Raw genomic sequence first — 27,076 nt, forward strand, 5'->3', positions numbered from 1 at the left:
CATTTTGGCAACAATCTTTGAGAAGACCAACTGGTCAGTTGGTGCCACATTGACTATATTTGACCACTTTCCTTCTGGAAAGGCTAGCAATTTGTTCTCAAAAGAATAGATAAATATGAAGAATTTGGGTTTGCCTTTCCTACTCATAGGGTCCCAGCTAGCACTGCTAATTAAAGTTTTATAGAATGATGGATCCACTGGCATGTGATCTCACATTCCATTCCATTCAACCAACCTTACAGCAAAAAAGGTATTTGCTTACCTGGGGCATCCACCATCAGATGCCATATAACCTTGTAGGAAGTTTCAGCTAAAATGTAGGCTAGTGTCAGAGTGTGTAACTCCAGAGGGCTGCACCTTTTCCTCCTTGAACCTCAGCGATGTTCAAATGAAAGATGGAGGGGACTCTTGAGAATGCTCCGTAGTCCTGTCAGCTGGGAGAAAGGAACACCAGGCAATGTCAGAAATCGCAACCAGACCCTCTTGTGCCACCCCCATTCCACACCCCCAGTCTTTCTTGTAGAGCAGAAGCTTAATTTGTAGGGGAAAGAGCAAGAACAGCTCTCACCTTCCTTCACTGGAAACTCATATCAACTAGGAGAAAAGAAGAGGAAAAAGATAAAAGCTCTATCTGGGGGCAGAGTAGGAATACTTGCTAGGCCCAGCACGACAGGTAAAAGAGAGACAGGGGCAATTGTGAAGGCCATGCTCCACCAATTCATTGAGGCTGCCAAGACTGAGGCTTACTCAGAACATCAGAGAATGCCCTTCCTCCCCCACTTGCCCACTGAGGTAACACTCAGTAAGATGCAGGTGGGAGAACAGTGAGAAACGGCTTCTCTGCACACAGACATTGAGAACCAGTCCCTGGTGAACTAGCCCACACCAAAACACGAGGGGTCACTAAGGAATATAAAGCCTCTGGGGCACAGAGGGTAAAATTGTAACACCGGACTTCAAACCCCACCCCATGCTTACCTAGATTAACACAAACTTTCATGCAAATTTGCAGGAGAAGGAAAAGTGTACTGATCTCCAAGCATAAGATAAATGTGCCTCAGAATCTACTGTACTAAATGATACATTTGGCTTCCGACAAAAATTACAAGGCATTTGAAAAGTCAAGAATAAGCACAGTCTGAAGTTAGAAAGTAATTATCAAAACCAGCTTCAGATATAACCAAAGGCTGAAACTGACAGGGAATTTGAAATAACTATGAATTATATGTTAAAGGCTCTGATAGGGGCGCCTGGGTGGCTCAGTCATTAAGCGTCTGCCTTGGGCTCAGGACGTGATCCCGGCGTTATGAGATCAAGCCCCACATCAGGCTCCTCCGCTGGGAGCCTGCTTCTTCCTCTCCCTCTCCCCCTGCTTGTGTTCCCTCTCTCGCTGGCTGTCTCTCTCTCTGTCAAATAAGTAAAAAACATCTTTAAAAAAAATAAAATAAAGGGTCTGATAGAAAAGATAGACAACATGCAAGAACAGATGAGCAATTTTAACACAGAGCCAGAAACTATGGGAAAGAATCAAAGCTAATGAAAATACGAGAATTCAAAAATGATATATACATTTCTATATACATCATATTTCATATCTCTGAAAATGAATTTACCTTGTTTTATATCCTTACTTCATACTTTTACCAATACAAGAACTCAGACTGATTTGATCCAGTGTTTTAAACTTCCTTGTATTTCTTTTGGATTGCTTGAGTAATAAAAGAAATAAAAACAAGCAAATCCAATAGAAAGTTATTTTACGGACTCAACTGTGTTTAAGTGTGTGCGTGTCTGTGTGTCTGTGTGTATTTGTGTAAATGTACCTTTAAAGTGATTTCCTTAAATTTAATCAAAACATCTGAATTATTTTCTGCATACTGCCACTACTTTTCAGTGATTGGAACTGGGTGTAAAGATTGGGGAAAAGGTTCGTATCTGAGGCTAAGAATCCTTATTCTAGAAACTTCTGCATATTAGGCAAGCATGCAACCTTTCAGGCAGCAAAAATTTTGTGTTTCAGCTTAGACTAAACTTCCCAGGGAATTGCATTGAATGGAATTGTTCTATGGGAAGACAACACCCTGTGATATAAAACAGCCCTCAACAATTTACTAAATTGCTTTTTCATTAAGCCATATTTTTAAAAGTATGAACGATCAATTTGAGCATTTCTCCTCAGCACAATACATGCATGACAAAATCAAGAAAATCTTGAATGACAATCCAATTAGTACTCTGCTGAATAGTGCTCTTAAAAAAACAATAATCATACAAATTCTGCCCACAGGTGGTGCTGTTAATAGTACTATTTATTATTTGTTGAGTGCTGACAGTGAGCAGACACAGCCCCTGCCCTGGGGGCTTAAAGTAGAACCTAGACAGCCAAGGAAATCTGAATAAACTAGACCAGTTAATGTGAAGCTTTGGGGCTTATGTTCATCTATAAATTTCTCTTTACTCTTCATTTCTCCCTCTTTATTCTTATTAAACACTGTATAGAAAGTAAATGCATCGCTATAACGTTTTTCAGATTTCTCATTGGTACTTGACATTAAACAAGGCACATGTCAATTTATAATAAATCCTTTAATATCATTTAAGTACAGATCACTAAAAGTCCATGACAGCTTTTCACAGAGAATTTGCAATTAAATCCACAAATATTTGTAATGTAATAAAAATATTTTAAGTGCAAAAATTATCTTTTCTCATTTTCAGAGAACAGGGAACTATTTTAGTTGGATAACAAAAAAGCAGAAAAGAAGGAAGTAAAACCTGTTAACAACACACTATTTATTCAGAGCTGTTGGATGTCTTTGTTTTACCTGACTGTTTTTCTGTATTGTATTTGAGCCTTTTCACAAGTGGATTTTGTCCTAGAGCAAGGTTTCCTTAAAATTTTTTTTAAAAGCTTTTGAAATAATCTTAAATACATGCATATGCATGAATATTATGCATATATACATAAATACATCTTTTATTTAAGCATGTAAATACAGTCTAGAATTACACATTGAATGTTTGAAAATCATGAGTTTAATGTGATATAAATTAACTGTTTAGATGAACAGAAATGCATTGTTGCCCTCATAGAAGAGAACACCACCATTTTTCAGAAAGCATTTTAGAACAAAAATCATATCTCAGCACATATATGTATGCTTCTGAGATGCAAAACCAGTTTATAATCTTTCTTGAATTTTTTTAAGTTTATTATCCTGAGATAACATTTAAAAGGCTTTCCAGAAACAGGAAGACATAAGTTTCTGGTTCTAATTTAAATAGTCATATGATATGTGACCTTAATGTAGTAAGAGGTATTCCGGCCAGGGTAGTTTCTTCTATGGATCAAGTGTATTTTTGTTAAATTGTAAAAAATTTAAAACAAATGTCTCCCAAGCTGGAAAAAAAACAAAAAACAAAAAAAACCCTCAAGGGCATCATCAGTCATAGGTTTAAAACACATGCCCAAATAATTAACAGTTGAATCTTAACAAAACAAAACAAAACAAAAAAGCTTTTCCTGAACAATTTGTGGTATTTAATATTTAAAGTCTTCTCTTAGAAGGCAGTTGTTCTAGAATGACTGATTTTCTCTTTGCACTTGCACTCAATAAACATTAATGAGTCAATGAGGTAAAAGTAGACATAAAACAGAGAAGCATTGAGTGCTTGTAATTTTTTTCCTTTATACATTCTTGCGTAGATTTTTAAGGTTATAGAGAATTAAATGACACAATAGAAAACATTATGAAAAGTTTCTCTCTCTATAGCTCTATTTCACTTAACGCACATTCACCTGTCTTTGATGCAAGATGAAGAGTTTGTTGCACGTTCTGCCATTCCTTCCTGCATATTAATACGCATAAATACAGCCAGGTATATTAGAGGAAGTGTTACGCACATTGCATTATGACTTTTTAAAGTTTTTATAATACGCCGATACCCTTTTCCATATCAGTAGGAAAAAAAATAAATGGTTTTAAAAAGTAACTGAGAATTTTCCCTAGTAAGATGTGCAGTGTTCAATCATTTGCCTAACAATGAACGTAGAGGCTTTCATTCAGTTTCATGCCACTATGAACAATGGAGCCATAAACTTCGTGTGATGTCCTTAGGGACCGAGGCTTCTCTCTCTCTCCAAGAAACATTTCTTCAGGTGGGATCCCTGGATCTTTTTAAATGTTACTCTAGATGACCAGTACCATTTCCAAAGAAGGCTTAGCACACGGGGTCTCAGAAGCAAGGTAAGACTGTTCCCACCTGTCACATTTCATCTGCATGGACTCTTACCACTTTGTTTTGGTGGTGGTGGGAGGGATTAAAAAAAAAATCACAACAGGACCTTTTTGTAACAATCTGCATTACTCACCCTAGTGGTGAAGCTGAGCAACTTCTCACTGTGATTGTTTCTCATTTGTGTTTTCTCTTTTCTCAAGGATTTATTCTGTCCTTTGCCCATTTTTCTTCCTGACTGCTGTGTTCTTTTAAAATTAATTTATAGGAGTTATTTTTATATTAGGGATATCAGCCCTTGGTCTTCTTCACTTTTGACTTTATAACATGTATTTTATAATAGATACATTGTCCAATAATTGAACTCAAATATCTTTCTTTTTCTTGATGATTTTTACCCTTTCTCTATTGTTTCAAAGTCTTCCCCAGCCAAAGATTATTCAAATATGTAGGGATGTTTTGCCACTGGTATATCAGACAATCGGCAGTAGTAGAAGCTGGATAAACCTTTGGGAGGGAATTCGATGCTGCGAATTGATGAAGAGTTCCATACCAGCCACCAATGATTCTCCGTTCCGTGGTCATTGATCAGCCAGGCGTGTGTGGAGAAAAAAAGACTGGCTGATGTTGTCAGAGAGGGCTGTTCTGTAAAATCCAGGCAGAAGCCCCTCTTTCACAGAGTGGAGTTTTGAGGAACATTCACCCCGGACACGTCTTCCACTCTAGAAAATTCTTGAACTTCCAGGTGAAGAAGTTCATACCCATCGTTCTCACACAGGCTTTTTTCTCACCATTCCCTTCAACAGATTTCTTCCTAGTTTCTTACAACCTTGGCAAACCATTAACCCCGTGCATTAATTAGTAGAGAAACTTTCTAACATGTCTCTTTCCAGCTGGCTAAACAGAAAACAGAAAAAAAAAAAAAAAAAAAAAAAAAAAGATGTGCTGCTTGAAATTCAGCCTGCTGTCCCTCAGGATGACTCCAGAGTGCAGCTGTACCATACCACAGTCCACTTGTGGTTGGAGCCAGCCAAGTGCAGAGAAACCTATGAATCGGGGCTGAGTTTGTTCCTCTGTAGTTACCAACTTCTCTTTGAGAATTCCCCATGAAACAACAGATAAGCTTTGTGGAAAGGACTTCAGGGAGATGAATGCTCATCTGAGAGAATGGTTTACGAAAATGAGAGTGTGAGCACCAGCTTGCGTGTTGTCCTCTGTATGCAAGTTCTCTTTGCGGAATGTTTCTAGACAAGTTAAACTAGATTCCTTTCTGCCTTCTTCCCTCCCTTCCTTCCTTCTCCCTTTCCTCCACCCATCAGCAAGAATTTACTAAACAACTATTATATTCCATAATCTAGGGGATATTGGTGAGCAAGAGAGGCCTGTCCCTTCCTTTGTGGTGTTAATGTTCCAGTAGAACAGAATAGCACTTGATTCGTGATGGGCAGTTCGGTTTATCGAAACGTCTGCCATTCCATAGTCAGATATTCCGTTTTAGTCGTGGCCTAGTAGAAAGCCAAGAGTTTTTTTGTTTTCTTAAAGATTTATTTATTTGAGAAAGAGAGAGGAAGGGAGAGAGAGAGAAATGGGGAGGGACACTGGGGAAGGGGCAGAAGGAGATGGACAGAGACACTTAAGCAGACTCCACGCTGAATGTGAAGCCCTACGTGGGGCTTGATCTCATGTCCTTGAGATCATGACCCCAGCCCAAACCAAGAGTTGGTCGCTCAACTGACTGTGCTACCCAGGTGCCACAGCCAAGAGTTTTTTTTTTTTTTTTTTAAAGAAGGTAATAGTTATTTGCAGAAGAGGACATGACAACGTTCCAGATTTGTAAGGGCTTCCACTTTGATTTTCTAATCATGAGTCGCTACCATTCCATACGAGGTGAGATAATACAGGCCTGATGCCCCCCTTATTTTCCTGGGTTTATAGGGTAGAGAGACAGAGGTATTTGCACCATAACAAGACCAATTGTACAAACTTTGATTGCTCTGAATTATATTCAAGCTTATGTCATCCTTTGGATCAACTAGTAAATAGGTTGGAAAGGCAAATTCAAATGATGTGTGTGTATGTTTTCTCCAAAATCCAAAGAACTGAGGTGTATGTTTTCTCCAAAATCCAAAGAACCCACGAAGTATTTTTCTTACCAGTGGGGTACAAGGTAGAGCAAAATAATTGTTTACTTCGAAGGGGAGATCCTGACATGCCCCAAATTGCTGGACTTCCAGGAACTTAATGGAAGTGGTAGGCCCTTAACCTCCTACCCTTTAATATATGTGGTTTCTGTCCAGACTGGCTACGTCATGCTCTCTGTGTTCTATCAGCATCATTACTAATTTAAGGAAAAACATTATGTCGCTTGGAGGAATAGAAAATTTAATGTCCCTGAGGACCAAATTACAGAAAACATTAGAGGGTAGACATAATCCAGGAGGAATTTGTACTTTGATCTCTTTCAGATAAAAACAAATTGTTTCCATTGCTTTACATTAATATGGATAAAGAAAAAATATGACCAAATCAGTAGCTGCTTATTAATTATTAGAGGCTATATTTATTTGCTTAAGTAAAAAGTCCACATCTGGAATTGCAGCTAAAATTAATTAAATATGCAAAGATCATTTATTTTCCAGGGCCTATCTGTGAGTTAAATAGCAATACAGAAAAATAAGTCACCACCTTTGCATCTTCTAAGACTTTGATAGAGGCACTAATCCCTATTGTTGGACAGTAATTCAGGATTACTTTGATTTATAATTTTGATTTGGAGGACGGTTCCAGGGGTTTCCATTTGGTGTCTTATCACAGTAGCCCTTACCCTGTGTGATAGGAAACTAATGTGGGAAATCTGCCAGTTCTCAGTATTTCTATTCCTAGTACATATTCAGCAAGTGGCGAATAAAACACAGCATGTGACAGAGATTGCTAGGCTGCAATATTGCCTACCCTCCCCTGCATGCAGAGAGGATCCTATAATCAGATTTTGCCCAAAAAATGTAAACACGCATGATGTGTACCTTCTGAGTTGTTTTGGAAACATGTCTGCCTCTTCATGTGCCCTCCCCTTTGTAGGTGGGGTACAGGCAGCAAGGGTACGGGACATGAATGAGCCCCAGGAGAGAAGGACCCTGGGTCCTTTATAAAGTATAAGGAAGCCCAGCCCAGATTTTTACAAAAGTGAGAAATATTTCTGTTGTGTTTTGGCCATTATATATTGGGAAGTATATTTGTTACGCTACACTGTAGCATGATTTTATATGTATATGTATATAAATATGTATATATATGTATGTAATGTATGTATGTATAAATAAATATGTTATATATATACAAACATATATATAAACATATATATATATATATGGATTTATTTATTTATATAAAATATATTTGAGAGTTGCTGTAGCCTAACAGTGTGAATTCAGGATTTCACTGGGCCTATTGTAAGCAGACTCCGATTGAAATTCATTTGTGACTTTCAGAAGCCCAAATACTATCAAGTAATTTGCAGTGGATGTTGGGTCATCAGTTATTAGTGGGTTTTCTGTTTGTTTGCTTTATTTTTTTAAAGATTTTATTTATTTGAGAGAGAGCACATGAGCCGGGGGGGGGGGTGTGCAGGAGGAGAAGCAGCCTCCCCACTGAGCAGAGAGCCCGTCACAGGGCTCCATCCCAGGACCCCGAGAGCATGCCATGAGCTGAAGACAGACGCTTAAAGGACTGAGCCACCCAGGTGCCCCCAGGGGTTAGAGTTTTGTTAGAATTAGTGTCCAACAATAAGACTCAAAAGATGTGGGCATATTCTATTTTTCTAAGCAAAGTGATTTGAGTAACTAGTTACAGGTTCTTTTCTGGCAGGCAAAATGGAAGCTCATCTTATAGACAATGTTAGCATTGGTTTTCTCAGGGGTGTCCAGGCTTCCCTTCATTCAAAGGATTGGGGCTATGTACTGAGCCAGGTGTAGGAATTTGGTAAGAAGACCATGATCCTCGGTTATATTGGTTTGTTAGACACAGTGGATATTTTTGTTTGTTCTATTTTGTTTTTAAACACAGATCAAACAGGATTTAGCAAGCAGCCCACCCCTTTCACTTCTAATAATCCTATAATAAATTAGAAATCACCAGAATCCCTGTGGGTCAGGGCGTTTAGATTATATTGCTAGTAACCAGAGCCTCGTCCCTGACATTAGGTGCCACTCTGTCACCCAAGGTCCGAGTTGCCCTATTAGGGTCAGAGAGACCATCTCACTGGCATGCCAGAACAGAATTTGCAGCTTTGAAAAACAGTCACTAATGTATTTTCAGAGATGATGTATTTTCAGAGTCCTCTCATCAGTTTGTTTCTCAAGGCCTTGGAGAAAGGAGCAGCATCTAGGCCTTTGGGGAGTGGGGAGCAGGGGGTACACACGCCACTTGATCAATTTCCTCCTGCGTTCTAATCTCCTGCCCTTAGGGTTTCTTCTTTCCAACAAACCAAGGAAGTTCTAGAATGGATAGAAGTTAGACACTTTTAGTCCACTCATAGAACTGGAATTCAGCAAGTGCTTTATGCCGAGAATTTTAGAATTTGTGTTGCTCAGTGACCTTCTATAGAACTGTTAGAAGCAGATACCCCTCCCCCTCCTAGCCCCCTACTCCTGGCCCACTGCCACTTCCTAAATTCCGTACAGTAAGGATATGGTTGCAGAAAATTCTGCTCTTAGTGCACACTTCATTCCAGTAGACCAGAGACAATAATTTAAAGAGAAACTGTCTCTGTGTATCATGGACTGACAGATCCCTACCAATGAATACCGACAGAATGTTCATTGCCTCCCACCCCAACTATGCACAACTCCCTAGATTTTTCTGACGTTCTTTGGACTGCACCCTCCTCCATGACGACAATTTAGGTTACAGTTCTTGCTCGTGGCGGCAGAATTGGATTCTGGTTAGCTTTAGCAGAAAAGAGTTTAATAAAATCATGTCGCTGTTGTAGCTCAATGGATGGGAAGGCTAGAAAACCAAGCTCCGAAAGCAGGCAGAAACCCCAGGAAGCTGGGCAGCTTCGTTACAGTCAAGGCCCCACCTCTGGAACAGCTGGGTGGGATGCTTGTGCAGCTGGCTCGGGACCCTGAACAAAGTGTTGGCACGACCACCACCATAGCTACTGGCCACTGCTATTGAAAGGAATTCCAAACTGCTTTTCTTTCCTTTGTGCTACTTGTTCCTGTCCTGCCAGCTATGAACATTCAGTTAGCTAGACCTAGGTCATGAGCCTGCTCCCCAGTGGATAAGGAGAATGAGAACCTGGACTTTTGGACTATTCAGTGGGAACCAATGCCCTCCCATCCCAGCATGTTCTTAACTGGGGGATTCCCATGACAAAGTGAAGGGAGGTCAAATGATGGGCAGCCAAAACCTCAACAAAGGAAATGTCCCTGCTAGCCCACTAATATGAAATTCTACTTTTATTTTGATCACTAGTTGACAAATGGAGGATTTTCAAACTTTTTTTTTTCTTTTGCTAGGAGTCCTTTTTGTCTGGGAATAATTCTGCAAACTTTCAGTGGCACAGAAACTTGCCACATGACACTTCAGTGGTATATGTAGAAGCCTAAAGTATGGTCTCGGGGGTCGATGAAGTTAGAACTTTATTCTAACCCACTTTACTATTTTGAGGATTGAGGATTCCCATTCTGAGATTTTGATCTTGGTCTCACCTACTATTAAAAAAAAAAAAAAAAGCTAAAAATACCTGCCAGGTAGAACCAATTCCTTTTTTTTTTTTTTAAAGATTTTATTTATGTATTTGACAGAGAGAGAGACAGCCAGCGAGAGGGAATACAAGCAGGGGGAGTGGGAGAGGAAGAGGCAGGCTCATAGCAGAAGAGTCTGATGTGGGGCTTGATCCCAGAACCCCGGGATCACACCCTGAGCTGAAGGCAGACGCTTAAGGACTGAGCCACCCAGGCACCCCTAGAACTGATTCCTGTGTTGAGTTTTATTTAAATTCCAAATAAACCTGAGACACTTCATGCCCCCGTGTTGCAGTCCCAAATAAAACGCAAGTCCCATATTCCTACTCCTCCACAAGAATAGCAATCAAATGTTCTTCATTTACCCATCTTTCCAAAGCCCGTTCATCACAGCATAGAAATTGCCACTGTCACACTTTGTTCCACTTCATCTAAAAGTTCAATGAAGCTCTCAAAACTAGTTTTCATAGGATCTTCTCTTTCTGGTTACCTCTTCTTTCCTTCCCAGATGTTATTTTTTCTAATAAAAAAGTTCTTTGCACTACATGGATTTGAAGGATCGGCTTTCATCCTATGAACCAACTGCTTGGCCCATGTGCTGAGCAGGAGGAATTTAGCTTGTCTCTTAGAAGGCAAGAGAGGGAGAAGGCTATGCATATTTATGTTTTTTAATTTTGTCTGTCATATAGTATTATACTGACTTGTCAATATGTTTTTGTTTTATAACAACCTTAGGGGCACACAGTGATTCTTCGTAGAGAGCAGAATCATGGGGCAGCTCAAGGGATTTGGGCCAAGTCCGATATTGAACAGACAATTACAAATAAATGCTAGATCAGGGATGAGTATGAGCAGGAAGCCAAGTCCTACTCTGGCAGAGCGCAGTGAGACCTAACCGGTACTTAGGATGCTTGCAGAAGAGAAGAGGAGAGCTCTGTGTCAAGACTAAGCTGGAGCTACCTGAGCTAATATGCAGGATGAGAAGGGACATGTTTCAGGCAGAGGAAACAGCAGTGCTGTCTTGAGGCTGGAGAAATCATAGTGTGTTTTAAGAATCTAGAGAGATCAAAACAAGAAGAGTAGAATGGGATGGAACTGACGATATGAAAGGATTCACATGACCCAAGCTTTTAGGTTATGCTAAGGACGTTGAATTTTGTTCTGTGAACAATAGAAAGCCACTAAGGATTTCATTCCAAGGGTGTCATTTTCATTTGAAATCGCCACTCTGTTGGCAGCCTGAAGACTGGATAGTGGTCGAGACAAGTTGAACACTAGAGGCGTGTTTCCAAGGAGAGACAGCTGCATCAGGTTAAGACTAGAAGTGCTAGAGAGAGTAGATGAATTAAAGGGCTATTTAAAGAGAAAAAAAAGTGCCACGACTTAATGACTGATGGGATGTTGGTGATAAAGAAGACAGGTCAAGGATGGCTTCTTGGGCTCATGGTCAGAGCATCTGGGTGGATGGATGGTGGTAGTTTTTACTTGCTTGGGGAACTCTGGAGGAAAATCCCTATTTGCTATTCATATACTCCTTGATAATTAAAATTGAAGCCTTGGGAATGTCACATATTCAACTGAAGTCTTTCCTTAAATAGGTTTGTTGAATTATAATTCACATACAATAAATTTCACGAATGTTAAGGGTACAGTTGGAATGAGTTTTGAAAAACACAATTGCACAACCAGTATAATCATGATACAGAACATTTCTGTCACCCAAGAAAGTTCCTCATACTCCTTCATCCTCTGTGCCCCCAGGCAGCCCTTGCATCTGGGACTGATATGCTATCTATCACTTTAGTTTTATCTTTTCTAGACTTTCACGTAACTTTCACTTAGAGTAATGCTTTTGAGATTCATCCACATTGTTACATGTATCAGTAGTTTGTTTCCTTTATTTGCTAAGTGAAAATCCCCTGCAAGGGTACAGGAAAATTGTTTATCCTTTCACCACTTCATGGACATGCGGGTTGTTTCCATTTGGGGACAATTATGAATAAAGCTGGTATGAAAACGCCAGTAGTCTTTTGGGTATACGCATATCCATTTCTCTTAATAAGTATCTAGGACTGAGCTGCTGGGTTGTATGGTAAAGAAACATATGAAGCTGTCAAGCTTTTTTCCAAACATGACTATACCATTTTGCTTTATATAAGTAATGCATGAGAGTTCCAGTCATCCCACAGCTTAGCAAACACTTAATATTATGAATAGTTTAAATTTTCTCCAATCTAATGAGTGTGTAGCATGATCTGTTGATGGTTTTAATTTATACCTAATGTTTCTCTAATCACTAATGGTGTTAGATACCTGTATGTGAAAATATGAACACTATCTCACCTTATCTACTAAGATTATATAAAAATGGGTTGCATTTACATTTAGGTAAATGTAAGAGGGAAGCTTTTAAGACTTCTGGAAGAAAATGTAGGAAAAAGAAACACTTGATATTGAGTTATGCAAACATTTCTTAATAAGAAACCAAAAGGATAAACCATAATGGACAAAGGAATAAAGTAGACCTTGCGGAAAATAAGTGTGTTTCCTCTTCAAAATACATTGTTTAGTGACTAAAATGGCAAGCCACATACTAGGAGAAAAAGTTTACAAAATTTGTATCTGCTCAAGGATTCCCATTCCCCCACCTCCCTGTTCCATTCTGTATAGGTTTTGTTGAGAAATTTGCTGTCATTCGTATTCTTGTTTCTTTTTCTTTTCTTTCATTTTTTTAAAAAGATTTTAATTATTCATTTGAGAGAGAGAGAGACAGAGCACAAGCAGGGGGAGAGGCAGAGGGAGAGGGAGAAACAGACTCCCCGCTGAACTGGGACCCAGATTTGGGACTCGATCCTAGGACCTGGAGATCATGACCTAAGCCAAAGGCAGATGCTTAACCATCTGAGCCACCCAGGTGCCCTTATTCTTGTTTCTCTACATAATGTGTCATTCCTCTTCTGGCTGTTTTTGAGATTTTCTCTGTCTTTTGTTTTCAGCAATTTAATGATTAAGATATGTGTTGGCGTAATTTTCATTATGTATGTGCTGCTTGTATATATACATTTGTAGTTTTCAACAAATTTGGCAGTTTTCAGTCTGATTTCTCCAAATAGTTTCGCTTCTCCTTCTGTATCTTCTCTCCTTCTGTAACTGCAGTTCCTCATATGTTGGATCATCTGTTATTATTCTACAGCTCACAAATGTTCAAGACATTTATTTCTTCTTGTTTTCTGGTTTTGCGTTGTTCATTTTCTCTGTGCTTCACTTGGGACAGTTCCTATTGTTATGTCTTCAGGTTCACTAATCTTTCTTTCTGAGGTTTTACCCACTTTTAATCTACTTGGTGTGTTTTTCATTTGAAATATTGTAGCTTTCGTCTCTAGAATTTACAGCTGAGTCTTTTTTATGTCCCACCTCATCAAGTTCATGTTTTTCTCTATCTTCTTGTGAAGTTACAGCATATCTTCATAGTGGCTTTCATGGTTTTGTTGGCTCATTCCATTACTTCTGTCATGACTGATCTATTTTTACTACCTGACATTTTCCTCCTTGTTATGGGTAATATTTTTCTGCTTTTCACATGCCTGCAATTTATATCGTATGCCACAGGATGAGAGTTTCTCATCCTTACTGCTTATTATTATTATTACTTTATATACAATGGACTGTGTTCTAGTAGCCTGTTAAGTTACTCGGAATCAGATGTATCATTTTGAGGCTTACTTTTAAGCCTTGTTGGAGTGAGCGCAAATCAGTTTTAATTACAGGGCTAATTTAGCCCCACTCCTTAACATATAATTTTCTGAGAGCACTATCAAATGTCCTTTGCATTATGAGGTCCTTCTACTCTAGCTTGTCGAATATGCAGCAGTTGAAATATTGCTCCATTTATTTTCTGCCTCCTGCCCTCCCCACCAGACTGTTGGTACTTTCTCCATATACCTGCACAAACCAGAACATGGACAATTACTTCAGAGTTTGCTCAGCAAACATCCAGAGTTCTCTCTTTGTGATATGTCCACAGATTCTTTGATATTCCTCCCATCAAATGGTAGAATTTCATTCTCTTCCCTTCACATAAACTTTGTGACCCACGTCTGACCAATAGACTGTGGCAGAAGTGATGGGTTATCAATTCTGTGGTTAGGTTATCAAAGAACTGTGACTTCTTACTTGAGTGTACTCTTTTGCTCCCTCTTGGATAGCTACTTCAGGGGAAGCCAGAATCTTCTGGCTAGTCAAGTCATCAGTGATTGTGCCACCTTCTGAGTTGCAACCTTATAAGAAATCTTAAACTGCAACTATCCAGATAAGCACTCCCTGAATTCTTAACACTAAGAGACTATGTTAACAAATAAGTGTTTCTTTTTTTTAAGATGCTAAGTTTTGGAGTAATTTGTTGTGTAGCACTACATAGCTCTTACATATTTTGGTATCTTGAAGTAGGTATTTCTTTTTCTCTCTTTTTTTAAAGATTTTATTTATTTATTTGAGAGAGAGAGAGAGACTGAGAGTATTAGTGAAAGCCTAAAGTACCTTGAAGAAGCTTTACTTCAGGTTTTCTTTTGAAATAATTTTGTACTCACAAAATTTGTAAATATAATACAAATATTTCTTATCCATATTTCATCCACTTTTCATCAGTGATAATGTCTTACATAACCATAGCACAGTATCAAAACAAGGAAATTGATATTAATATAATATTATAAATAAACTACAGACTTTACTTAGATTTCATCAGCTGCATGTGTGTGGGGGGCGGTGGGGGGAGTTTCTGTGAAATATTTTTGTGTATTGATTTGTGTGACCATAACCATGATTAAGCTGCAAAAATTTACTTTTGCCACTTCTATACAGATACACACTCCTCCAAAATCTAATCCCTGGCAGCAACTGATATGTTCTCCATCACTATAATTTTGTCATTTCAAAAATAGTATGTAAATGGAATAATAGAGCATGTAACTTTTTGAGATTGATTTTCATTCAGCATCATATTCAGTAGTTCATTTAATGTATGAGAATTCCAGTTGATTCCACATCCTTGTCAGCACTTGGAATTGTCAATATTTTGTATTTCAGTCATTCTAACAGGCATCTCATGATATTTAATCATGGTTTTAATTTGCATTTCTTTACCAATTAATGATATTTAATACATTTTCACGTGCTTATTGGTTCTGCATATACTTGCTTTTGAGTTTTTTCCCCATTTTCTAATTGGATTGTTTGTTTTCTTAGTAGTGAATTCAAAGTTTTTAAAAAATATTCTGAATTTAAGTCCTTTGTCAGATGTTTGGTTTTCAAATATCTTCTCCCAGTCTGTGGCCCAGTTTTACATTCTCTTAACAGTCTTTTTCAGGAAAAATAAAAAAAGCTTTTAATTGAAGTCCAATCCATCACTTTTTAATGAATTTATTATTATTATTTTATTTTTATTTCTAGAAAAGCATTCTTTGTTCTTTTCCAAAGAGCATGTCTAAGAACTCTTTGTTTAACCCTAATTTACAAAGACCAACAAGTTTGTTTCATGTTTTCTTCTATATGTTTCATGTTTTATAGTTTTACATTTTATATTTAAATCTATGATCCATTTTGAGTTAGTTTTTGTATAAGATATGAGATTCAAGTTGAGTGTCTTTTTTTTTGTCCTTGGTGTTCTGTTGTTCTGACCCCATTTGTTGAAAAGATCATCTTTTCTCCATTGAATTATTTCTGCATCTTTGTCAAAAATCAGTTGACTGTACTTGTGTGGAAAATATCTCTGGGCTCTTTTCTGTTCCATTGATCAATGGAATACCACAGTCTCTTGGTTACTGTAGCTGTGGATTAAACCTTAATATTAGGTGGTATTCAGTCCTCAGGTGGTATTTAGACTTTATTATCTTTTGTCAATATTTTTTTTCACTGTTTTAGTTTCTGTGGTTTCCATATATATTTAAAAAATTCAATTTGTCTATATTTACAAAATAATTCTGCTGGGATGTTGACAGGAATTGCTATAAATAAAAAGAACATTTGGGCAGAATTGTCACCTTTTATATGCTTATTCTTCCAACTCGCTATATCTCTACATTTATTGAGGTCTTTAATTTTTAGTGTTTTGCGGTCTTCAGCATGCAGATGCTGTACATATTTGATTAGACTTACACCTAAATATTTCATTGGGAGCGAATGTAAATGATATTGAATCTTAATTTTAGTTGCCAGTTAATCATTGCTAGTATATAAAAATATGGTTGATTTTTGGTGTTGACCTTGTATCTTGTGACCTTGCTCATTACTCTAGGTATCGTTTTGCATTTATTTTGAGAATTATCTACGTGGGCAATCATGTCATTGGCAAACAGGGACAGCTTTATGTATCCTTTTCCAATTTGCATTACTTTTATTTTCTTTAAGTGTTTTATTGCACTGGTTAGGATTTCCAATACTATGCTGAATAGGAGTGGTGAGCATGGACATCCATGCCTTGGTCTCAATTATAGAGGGATAGTATTCAGCCTCTCATGTTCAGCTGTAGTTTTAAAAAACAGATATTCTTTATCCGGTTGAAGAATTTCCCTTCTGTTCCTATTTCAGTTTGCTGAGAGTTTTAATCACAAACAGATGTTGAATTTTGTTGAAAGTCCTTTCTTCATCAGTTGGTATGGTCACATGGTTTTCTTCTGTAGCCTGTTGTTATAGTGGATTACATTGATTGATTTTGGAATATTGAACCAGCCTTGCATTCCTCAAATATATCTTGCTGGCCATATTACATAATTGTGTTGATATATTTCTAAATTCAATTTGTTAATATTTTGTTGATTTTATATCTTTATTCATGATATATATTAATCTGTATTTTGACTTTTTGTACTGGCTTTCTCTGGATTTGGTGTGAAGGTAATGCCAGCTTCATAAATTAAGTTGCAAAGTTCTATTTTCTGGGAAAGATTATGTAGAATTGGTGTTACTTTAAAAATAACTGTTCAGTAATCACTGAAAGTATCTGGAACTAGAGATTTCTTGTTCCAAAGTTTTTAAACTACAAATCTAATTTCTTTAATACTTTAAAACACCTTTTAGTTTAAGCCATATGAGCTTGGGTTAGGCTATAGTTGAGGGATTGTAGGAAAATGAGGTAAATATTATTGTAAACTAAAGAAAAGAGAATGTTCGTAATACATTGCCATTAAATTTAGCAAGACTGCTGTCTGCTGTAGAAAATGGGCCTAAGGGGTTCATCAAGCTAAGGGGATTTCCAAAAATTTTGCAAGTTGCTACCTGGTGTTTTTTTGCTTATAGAAAGTGTGCAACGAGGGAGAGAAACTGAAGGAGGTTGTTCACAAAAAGCAGCCAGGACTTGATGGCTTTGGACCTTTTTAGCTTCTTTTTCTATAAACTAATGTCAAAATTAAGAAGAAATTACATCAGAACAAATAGGGCACTTTCAGGTAAGTATGGCATAATGATGAAGCCTAAAGGTGTGACTATAAAATCCTTTGTTAAGAACTCATCGAGATTGCACTTGGACATTCAGAGCATTTTTGTGTCACAGCGAAGGTCCTCTAAAGTTTTTAAGTTGTGTCCCCTGGATCCTTTCAGCCAAACACTAGGAATTCTAACAAGTCTAAGAACACTTCTTAGTGTTCTAATCAGCTTCTCCTCAGAAACTCAAGGTAGGGAAGGGTTTATCTTAAAGAGATTTGAAGGTGTGGCTTTTGTCTCATGGATTGAAAGTGAAACCCATGGAAATTTACAGAATACTTGCAAAGTTTGAAAAACAATTAAATGTGAAGAAATATTTCTGGACAAAAAGGGGGCAGAGACCATATAAAATGATATGGAGTTGCTGGATCCCTAAATTCTACTGACAGGAAGCCAATAGAGAAAACTAATCAGTTATAAATGCATGCCATCTTTCATGAAAATGGAAGGAGACTCAGAGTAGAAACCAGTTCCCAGGGGGAAGACCCAGCACCATGGGGAATTATTCCCAGACCTTGAGACATTATCAAGGAACTTAAAACATTTTCCCACTTGGATTTCAGAATTGCCATAGACCAGTGGCCCCTTTGTGCCTGGACCAGCAACTCCTCTGTGCCTTCTCTTTTCCTTCCTTTAGAACAGAAACAGCTAGAGCTGCTGTCTATGCCTGTCCCACCACAGTTATGTTGGGTGTATGGGGGGCAAATACTGTTCCTTTAGTTTCACGAGTCTGTAGAGGGAGAAAGACTGAACTCACGGAGCTCTACCTAATGAACGATGCTGAAAACATTCACGCACACCTGACGTAGTTTAGATACTGAGATTCTGGACTTTGAGGGGATGCTTTAATAGGATAAGATTTTTGAGGGCCTTGGGAGGGAATGAGTGCATTCTGCACAGGGAAGAAATGCAAATAATTTATGGCTAGGGGGCATAGATGTCCTCTGATGGCTTTTAAAATATGTCCATGAATTCTTCGATACTTCTCCATTTCATTATGGGCTGAACTTAGTGACTTCTTTTTTTAAGATTTCATTTATTTTGAGAGAAAGCGTGAGAGCACGCAGATGTATGAAAGAGAGAGAATGAGCAGGGGGAGGGGGAGGGGCAGAGGGAGAAGCAGACTCCTTGCTGAGCGGGGAGCCTGACGGGGGCTCCATCCTAGCACTCTGGGATCACAATTGGAGCGCAGAAGCAGACACTTAACTGACCAAGCCACCCAGGCACCCCAGTGATTTGCTTCTTATGAATAGAATATGGCAGAAATAATGGTAGGCCATTTTCAAGATTGGGTTGTAAGACCAAAGCTTGCAGTGTGGGTGCACTCTCTCTCTTGAATCACTTGTTCTGAGAGAACACATGCAAAGAGCAGCCAGATGGAGAGGTCTGTGTGACAAGTTTCCTGCCAACAGCCATGTGATTCAGAAAACAGAGCTCTATCTCCAGTTAAGTCTTGAGAAACAATAGTTCTGGCCACGAGTGTGTCTGCCATCTTGTGAGCGACCCCAAGTCAGAAATATCCAGCTTCGCTACTCCTAGATTCCTGATGCTCAGAAACGAAGTGAGATGGTACATGTGTACTGTTTCAAACTGCTCAGTTTGTTATGTAGCAGTTAGAAAACTACCATATTCTCTATGCTGTTCCCTCCTCTCTGGCACTCTGGCCCATAAATTCTAGTCACCTCACCGTGTCCCTTACTCAGCTCATCTTCAGGGTTCTGTTTGGATCTCTCCTCACTGTGCCAAAGCCTCTTCACACAGCTCAGTGAAAGCGTTCTTTGTATTTTCTTAATATTTTAAGGTTTTTTGGAGGGGAAAGGATTTAAGATTAGCTTTAGGTTGTGAGAAGCTTAGGGCCCATGAGTTGAGAGAATGAGGAAGGGTTGAAGGCACCAAAGCCAACTTTCTATGTAGAGAAGCGTGGTTTGTAAAACGCAACATGTAAGCACCTTGTGCATAAGAACAGTTGGTTCCACTTACCCTGATGCTTTGTTACCTACCTCCACCCCACAAAAGCCGTGCTCGGTTGATGTTAGCTACCATCTGGTGACATATGTAGTGACCTGTCTTAAGCAACATATTTTTCCCAGCTGCTCCTTTCTTCCCTCTGAGGTTAGTCATGCACACACATGTCACAGTCCTGTCGTTTCTCCTTGATTTCACCATGCACAATTTACTCAATTCCAAATCAGGCTGGGTCTTTCTTTCACGTCCATATATACACACTCAAAGTCACTTTAATGGATGCTCTTATTTGCACATCTAAGTCTTTTTAGTTAGAGCACAAAAACTTCCTACAAGTCCTTTCTCTATTAAGCTTGTTCTTTCTGAAGCCAGAGAAATCATGCTGATAGTAGCTATCACCAACAGAGTGAGTGCTGTAATTCTGATCACCAACAGAGGAAGTAGAAGTGGAATGAAATACCATACGGAAATCTATCATCTTCTAAATGATCTTAGAGAATCTCCTTAGAATTTCCACACCTATTCAGTGTGAATCATTGAATTAGGCAGGGTGTTGTTTTTTGGTTTTTTGTTTTTTGTTTTTTTAAAGATATATAAAAGTGGGGCACCTGGCTGGCTCAGTTGGTGGAGCTTGAGACGCTTGATCTCGGAGTTGTGAGTTTGAGCCCCACGTTGGGGGTAGAGATTACTTAAAAATCAAATCTGAAGAAAATAAAAAAGATATATAAAAGAAATCTGACCTTTCCAAAAAAAATGATAGGATAGTGGAAGCGATTTGTACATGATGGACACAAAACCAAATAATTATAGAAATCCTAACAGGATTTCAGATGGGAGAAAGATCAGAGTTAGCTGGGAATTACGCAAAACGTTCTCTAACAATCACTATTAACCTCCACCATCAGGGATTGGGAGGGCTCATGCGTCAGTAGGGACAAAAAAGGACAGAGATGGGAACTTCTATTGGCAACCTGTGCTTCTGAGTATATTTAACCTCATCATATGGCTCATCTAGTTTTAAGGAATCACAAATGTGTCCCAGTAAATAAAGACAATATACATTCCTTCCCCAATTTTACTCTTATATTTTTGTTGCCATTGTTGTTCAAATTACATAAGAAACATTTTATTTAAGTCGTATATCCTAATGGAAATGTTTCAGTAAAACTAGCCGTCTGCCTTAATACTTGCTATATTTGTTAAAAAGAAACTGCCTTTGATTTCTTGCCTAGCTTTAAGTCTGTATAATTGAATCCCATAAAAAGGAGTGTGTAGGTTTCTAAGTAACCCAGATATTTCTTGAATGTCTGGAAATCCACACCCACCCTAGTTGCTCCAGTTTTAGAGATTTTGCAAGACAAGGTTTGAAGGCAGGGCACTCTTGACAAACACACCTAGAGTGTCTTCGTGTTTGTTTTTAAGCCCTGGACAACTCAAAGAAAGTATTCTAGGACCCAGCTTATTCAAACAGTGGCTTTCCTTTGAAATAAGATAGTCTGCCTCCCTTAAAGGCATAGTAGTCACCTCTGACACAAGGAACAGAAGGTAAAATAACAAAGGATGTGGGGAACCAATCTCCGAGTGCTGGAATTTTAAAAAATATCTAGGTAACTGGCTTAGTCCAGAGGATGCGTATGGAAGGTTAGATCAAACCTCCTTGAGTCTGATGTGAAAGGTTTGGTGTGGCCGAGGGAGAGGTGTGCAAAAGGGAGTGGGTACCATCAGGATCTGTAACAAAGGAAGCAAGAATATTGAAGGTTGAATTTCCCGGCAAAAGGCAGAAAGAGCAAAGATATATTTTTAATGTGCAAAAAAGTAAAAAAGACAAAATAATCTCACCTTATCTGAGATCTTTAGCATACAATATTTAATGTGAGTCCCTTTAATCTCACCCTTGTTATGAGGGAGAGAGAGCGTGTGCATGAGATCAGAGAAGGGGAGGGGGGCGGAAATTGATAGCAGTGATGAATGGGAAGCCTGAAAGATAAGGTTGTATAAGGGGTTCTGAAATGTCAGGGTGTCTACTGTTCTGGGAACCTTTGAAGCACACTCCATGACGAATTACATTATCTCCAGGCTTAGTAAATTCCTACAGACAAAGATGGATAGAAAAAATCAAAGGTCTTTGGAAAGTGGGGCCGCGGCTTTCTGTTCAAGCCTGCAGTAAGTTTTGCTTTGTGTGATGTGACGATGGTGGGGGGAGAACTAGGGGGTGGGATGGACTGGAAAGGCGTTTCTACCTGCACACACCTCAGCTGGGGCGTGGGGGTGGGAGTGGGTGCTGAGTAAGGATGCAAATCGGCCTCCCAAGACTGGCCAATCAGGAGTCAGCTGAGGGAATTTGGGTCCCCACCCCAGTAGGGTGTGTAAGCATGTGTTTGGTGTTCTGGGACCTTTGTCCCACAAAGTCACACGAAGTGGGCACCCCTTGCTCCCTTTTTCTTGTCAGATCTGCTTGAATCTTTTCTCCTCCACACCCGCCTCGCGAGTCGTGTGTCCTCCTCATCCCGCCACAAATTCCCTCCCGCGCCTCTCAGGGTAAGAGTTTGCAGCACTGGGCACCCGAGCCGTGTGCGGAGCTTGGCACACCAGGTTACTGGGAACAGCCCCTGGCAGTTCCGCGCGGGTGCAGGCGGCGAGCCACGGCTCGGACACCGCGGCGCTCCTGCCTGCGCGGGGCCGTCCTCCGCCTGTCCGGAGGCAGCACTGCCCGCCTTGCGCCTGCCGGCTCGCTCCTGAACTTTGGGTCTATCCTGTGGGGCTCCGGAAACTCTCGCAACGTCCAGAACGCAGAAAATAGGCTCATCACCTAATTCGCCGGGGAGCCAGAGCTCTGCGGCCCGCGGCGCTGCCTGCCCCCCGCTCCTCCCCCCACCCCACCCCCGCCCGGGCTTGGGCAGCCTCTCGGAGTCACACAGCACCCCCCCTCCCACCCCCGGCAGACAAAGGGCCTGGGCAAACTCGCCGCCCGGCCTCCTTGCGCTCCGGGGAGGCGGCGGCGCCCGCTGTGGATCGCTCAAGGAGGCGCGCGCGGGGCAGGGAGCCGCGGCCGCGGGAGCGCGGTCCCGGGAAGAGCCGCGAGATGCGCCTTACTCACATCTGCTGCTGCTGCCTCCTTTACCAGCTGGGGGTCTTATCGAATGGGATTGTTTCAGGTAAGTTCTGCGGAGACTTTCGGCTGGCTTTCCAACTTTCCCAGCGGAAACCGAGAACGCACGGGTAGGCAGTGCTGGTGCAGCCGGTGCGCGGTGAGCAGGACTCAGTGGGTAGCAATAAAAGGGAGCGTGTGGCTGCAGATCAGGGGGTCATGCTCGGGAGCGAAATGCACTTCTCTCGACCTCATTTTAAGCATCGTGGAATGATTAGCTTTCCTCTAATGAGAGCAGTAATATTTGCAAAGGTACGTTTACAGCACCTGGAGGAAAATGGGGGAAGTGCAGCAATTGATGGCGATGCTTTGCTTTGACATATACTTAAGAAAATAATTTATCTGTGTTGGAGTCTTTGCACCGGTTTTCCTTCACCAACTAAGTGCTCTCGCCAAACTTTGCTGCCCCACTCCTTCACCCCTCCCCCCATATAATCGTACTTTTATTTTGAAAATGCTGGGGTCTGTAATCTGATCGCAAGGCTTCAGGGGTTGCAAGAGTTTCAGGGGCTAGACGGGTGGTCTCCAACACATTAACACGAGAGCCTTGTGTCTGAACAGAGTGTGAGCCGGGGAATGCTTGGGCTACTGGAACCGCGGCACTTTAAGCCCCGCACTTCTCTGTCTGCCCCGCCTGCAGGGCTGCAGTTCGCCCCCGACCGCGAGGAGTGGGAAGTCGTGTTTCCTGCACTCTGGCGCCGGGAGCCAGTGGACGCGGCCGGCGGCAGCGGGGGCAGCGCGGACCCAGGCTGGGTGCGCGGCGGAGGCGCCCGGGCGCAGGCGGCCGGCAGCTCACGCGAGGTGCGCTCCGTCGCCCCGGCGCCGCCGGTGGAGCCGGCGGAGGGCCAGTCCGAGCCCCGGCCCCAGCCTCGGTCGTCGTCGCCGCCGGCGGCGGCTGAGGAGGACGAGGAGTTGGAATCGCAGGAACTGCCGCGGGGATCCAGCGGGGCTGCCGCCCTGTCCCCGGGCGCCCCGGCCTCGTGGCAGCCGCCGCCCCCACAGCCACCCCCGTCTCCTCCCCCGGCTCAGGAAGCTGAGCCGGACGGCGACGAGGTACTGCTGCGGATCCCGGCCTTCTCCCGGGACCTGTACCTGCTGCTCCGGAGAGATGGCCGCTTCCTGGCGCCGCGCTTCGCGGTGGAACAGCGGCCCAGTCCCGGCCCCGGCCCCACGCGGGCAGCAGCCGCCCCGAGCCCTCCCGCGCCACCCGACGCCTCCTGCTTCTACACCGGGGCGGTGCTGCGACACCCTGGCTCGCTGGCCTCTTTCAGCACCTGTGGAGGTGGCCTGGTAAGCGCCCTTCCTTCCCCTGCTCTCCACTTTTCCCGCCACTCTTCCTTCTCCCCACATACACCAGGCTGGTTTGCATGCACCTTATCCCCTTCCAAAGGGGTCGCCCTGAACTTCACCCTAGTCTCCACTATGCAGGAGTCTATCCGGTTTACCTCGATTGAAATCTCCAGGGCAGTGAGTGTATCTGAAGGCTAACTGGATGGATGAACAGCCTTCTTCTATATAGTTATACGTTTCTTTTGATTACTGTATCAAACTGTCTCCTGGTAACTCTTCCCACTGGTTTTACTTCTTTCTGTTTTCCAAAATAAGCCCAGCACGTGGTGTCTTTTAGGAGTTTGGAAGACAACCAATCTGCTCCCTGCAGAATCTCCTCGGGGTCTGCCCCCATCCCCAGTTCTGCATTTATTATCTCATTTTTTTTTTCATGTCCTACTTCAAAGTTGTCAGTTCTCTAGGGAATTACATTCTGACAGCTGTCTAGAATTTAAACACATGCACAACCACACTGGACACCTGTTCAGTGTTCTGGGAGGGACTGGAGTGGAGAAAGAGTCACGGAAAGACTGGGAGCTGTGGACTGATGAATGACCTTAGAACCCAGTCAGTATGCAGAGGGTCATGGTTCTGTGGTTTAACTTTTTCTTTTCTGAGGTTTACATTTTACCTGGTGGTAGTTGGCTCTTCTCCTCTCCGCTCCGTGGTAGAAAGTAGTAGGGGTGGGAGCCTTGCTGAGAGGCCTGTTAGAACAGGAAAGTAAAAACCATTTGCTCTATCTGAACAATGGAGATCATCATTGGATTTTCTCTCCTCAGCCCTGACCCAGGTTTGGGGATAACTGTTACCTCCTGTAAGTTGGCTTTTACTTTGTGGTAAAGTATACATAACATAAAATTTACCCTTTTAAGCATTTTTAGATGTACAGTTCAGAGGCATTAAGTATCCTCACGTTGTTATGACACTGTCCTCATTGTGGCCTTTATTACTGGTTTAAGGCACAACCCACAAGATATTGAAAATGCTCATGTGATTTGTGGCTTCATTTTGCTGTTTCTAATGAGCCATTGATGAAATCCACAAGGACTTGTCTGCTCATTTCTACAAAAATCCAATAGTAATGGAGAGTAGAAAATATCCACACAATCAAAGCCACCCAAAGCCATGAAATGGAAAAAGATGGTCAAAATCCAGACAAAATGAAACTGGAAATTTTTACCTATGCCCTCCTAAGGTCTCATAGTCCAATGATGTAAATTGCTGGACAGGGCTATATTTTACCAGATGCTCTTAATGATGAATATTCAAATATGGACATTTTTAGCCATGAGTGAAAAAAGTTGGCGTGGAAAAAATACACGAAAAGCTTTTAAAAATGTTTTTTGTGGAACTGATGTTTGAACACTTCACTGGGGGAAACATTTTGTGGGGATTTCATTGTCTACTAGTTTTTGGCCAGGGATTAAATAATTACATATAGAAAGTTCCTGGTGTTGTAGAAGCAATAGGGGATAAAGCATTTCACTGTGTTGAAATGTGGGCTTTTGGTCACATTTTCCAAATGAGCTATGCCTTCTCTCCATACTTAAGGGAGCAAAGTTAGAATTATGAGTAGGTTTTTCATAGACTGAATAGGAGTTTGACATACCTCCCTGTTTATCATGTTGGACTTTTACTCACTTTTCGTATTAGCCACATATGTGTATGTTCTGAACTGGGAAGTCTTTGTTATTGAGGAAATCTGACGTTGCCAGCAATACAGTATAGCAGTCAGACTTTTGAGTAAAAAGTTAGGCAGATAGCCAAGAAGAGTGGGTTTGTTACTCCAGACTTTACCATGCCAGCCCTTTTTCCCTTATGAGGGTGGATTAGGAAAGAGAGCATAATTTGTTATCTGAGCTCCGATATTGGCTTGTACCCTGACAATTGACAAGTCCCTTACCTCTCTGGCTTCGGTTTTCAATACTTAAGTGAGAGGATCAGATGATTGAATTAAAAACTGGAGGATACAATTGAAATTCTATTAGATGTTAAATGTATCCTACGTCATGCATTAGAGACTTACAGATTGGGAGAAGGACATCATACACAAGTGGTTATGACCCAGGTATCTAGGGAACAGCGAGGTGCTGAATCAAATCCTGTGTCTGGGGTAAATCCAGCTTGGGAAGTTGGGGACGGCTGAGCAGAGTTTAACTGAAGCATGAGGAGGCTCTCCCCAGGCAGAACAAGGCTGAAGAGTGTGTTAGGTAGAGGGCTGATGATGAAGATACAAATGTGAAGACCTATCAAAGAAATGAAAATAAGACTCTCCTGTGGACTGGGCTAGAAGGTTCAATAAGGGGAAATGATCCTAATGTATCTGGTGAGATCAGACCTCAAAAGCCTTGCCTGCTGGACTATAGGCTTTTTCTTGTTATAGGATGTTTTCTTGTCCTGTATAGGCCCTAACTATATAGGGCCATATCTTGTTCTTCTGTATTTCCAGAATTCTGTGATCCTCTAATTCTAATGTGAGGAAGCATGATGACTTTCTGTGGGGGTGAATTATTTTTAAATGCAACTGCTTTTCATTTGCAACAGTCTTTTTTTCTTCTTAGTAAGAGAAAGCTTTCTGATGGTTAGTTGCCAGGAAAGAGTAGATAACTAAGTGTAGCTTCCCCTCCCCTCTCTCAGCAGCTACTTTTGCCTTCTGGTGCCTGAACTCCTCAACACCTTTTGGATTATTGCATGTTTGAAAAGACCCAAAAGTCTCTGTCAAAGGAAATAGATCATCAAGTACCCATTATTGCAAAGTGATAAACATTTATAAGATTGGCTAATTCATTCTCCAGATATCAGTCTGACTTGTGCTGTGAAAGGGAAAGTGCTAGAATAGATATTTTGGGTACATGGTCAGGTGCTGCCTCTTCAAAGTACTTAATCTTTCTGGATCTCATTTTTCCTATTTATAAAACACAAATTGTATTTATATATCTGGCAAGAGATGTATGAAGAGTTCTTGCTATTTCTGTTTCCCCTTCTTAGTCTCTAATATTGAACAGTAATCTCATTTGAGCCACGTATTAGATCCAGTAGGCACATAAATACCCTAATACTAAGCAATTGAACATGCATTGAGCAAGTCCTCTGAGCAAGGCATTTTACAGATACGGACAATACAAAAAGGAGATGAAAACGCCTTGATGTGTGCGTCAAGGAGCTTCTAGCCCGG

General features: G+C 40.9%; 1 protein-coding gene and 1 long non-coding RNA gene across 3 annotated transcripts in view; one reads left to right on the forward strand and one right to left on the reverse strand.

The window, feature by feature from the left end:
* Window positions 1–268: 268 nt before the first annotated feature.
* On the reverse strand, window positions 269–24,126 carry LOC130542735 (uncharacterized). Its single transcript, XR_008957493.1, has 3 exons — window positions 24,018–24,126; window positions 22,522–22,839; window positions 269–434 (listed from the first exon to the last, which is right to left on the reverse strand). It is a non-coding gene; the product is annotated as an uncharacterized LOC130542735 (long non-coding RNA).
* ADAMTS19 (ADAM metallopeptidase with thrombospondin type 1 motif 19) overlaps window positions 22,393–27,076 on the forward strand; it is a 224,024-nt gene continuing 219,340 nt past the window's right edge. The window contains exons 1-2 of one of the 2 annotated variants that reach the window (XM_044387367.3): window positions 22,393–22,579; window positions 23,213–23,862. In XM_044387367.3, coding sequence (XP_044243302.1) covers window positions 22,507–22,579; window positions 23,213–23,862 — 723 coding nt within the window. In that variant the 5' untranslated portion in view covers window positions 22,393–22,506. The remainder of the gene's footprint in view (window positions 22,580–23,212; window positions 23,863–27,076) is intronic. The other variant, XM_057307094.1, reaches the window with a different exon arrangement.

The sequence above is a fragment of the Ursus arctos genome, unplaced genomic scaffold (assembly GCF_023065955.2).
Source record: "Ursus arctos isolate Adak ecotype North America unplaced genomic scaffold, UrsArc2.0 scaffold_5, whole genome shotgun sequence".
Lineage (NCBI taxonomy): Eukaryota > Metazoa > Chordata > Mammalia > Carnivora > Ursidae > Ursus > Ursus arctos.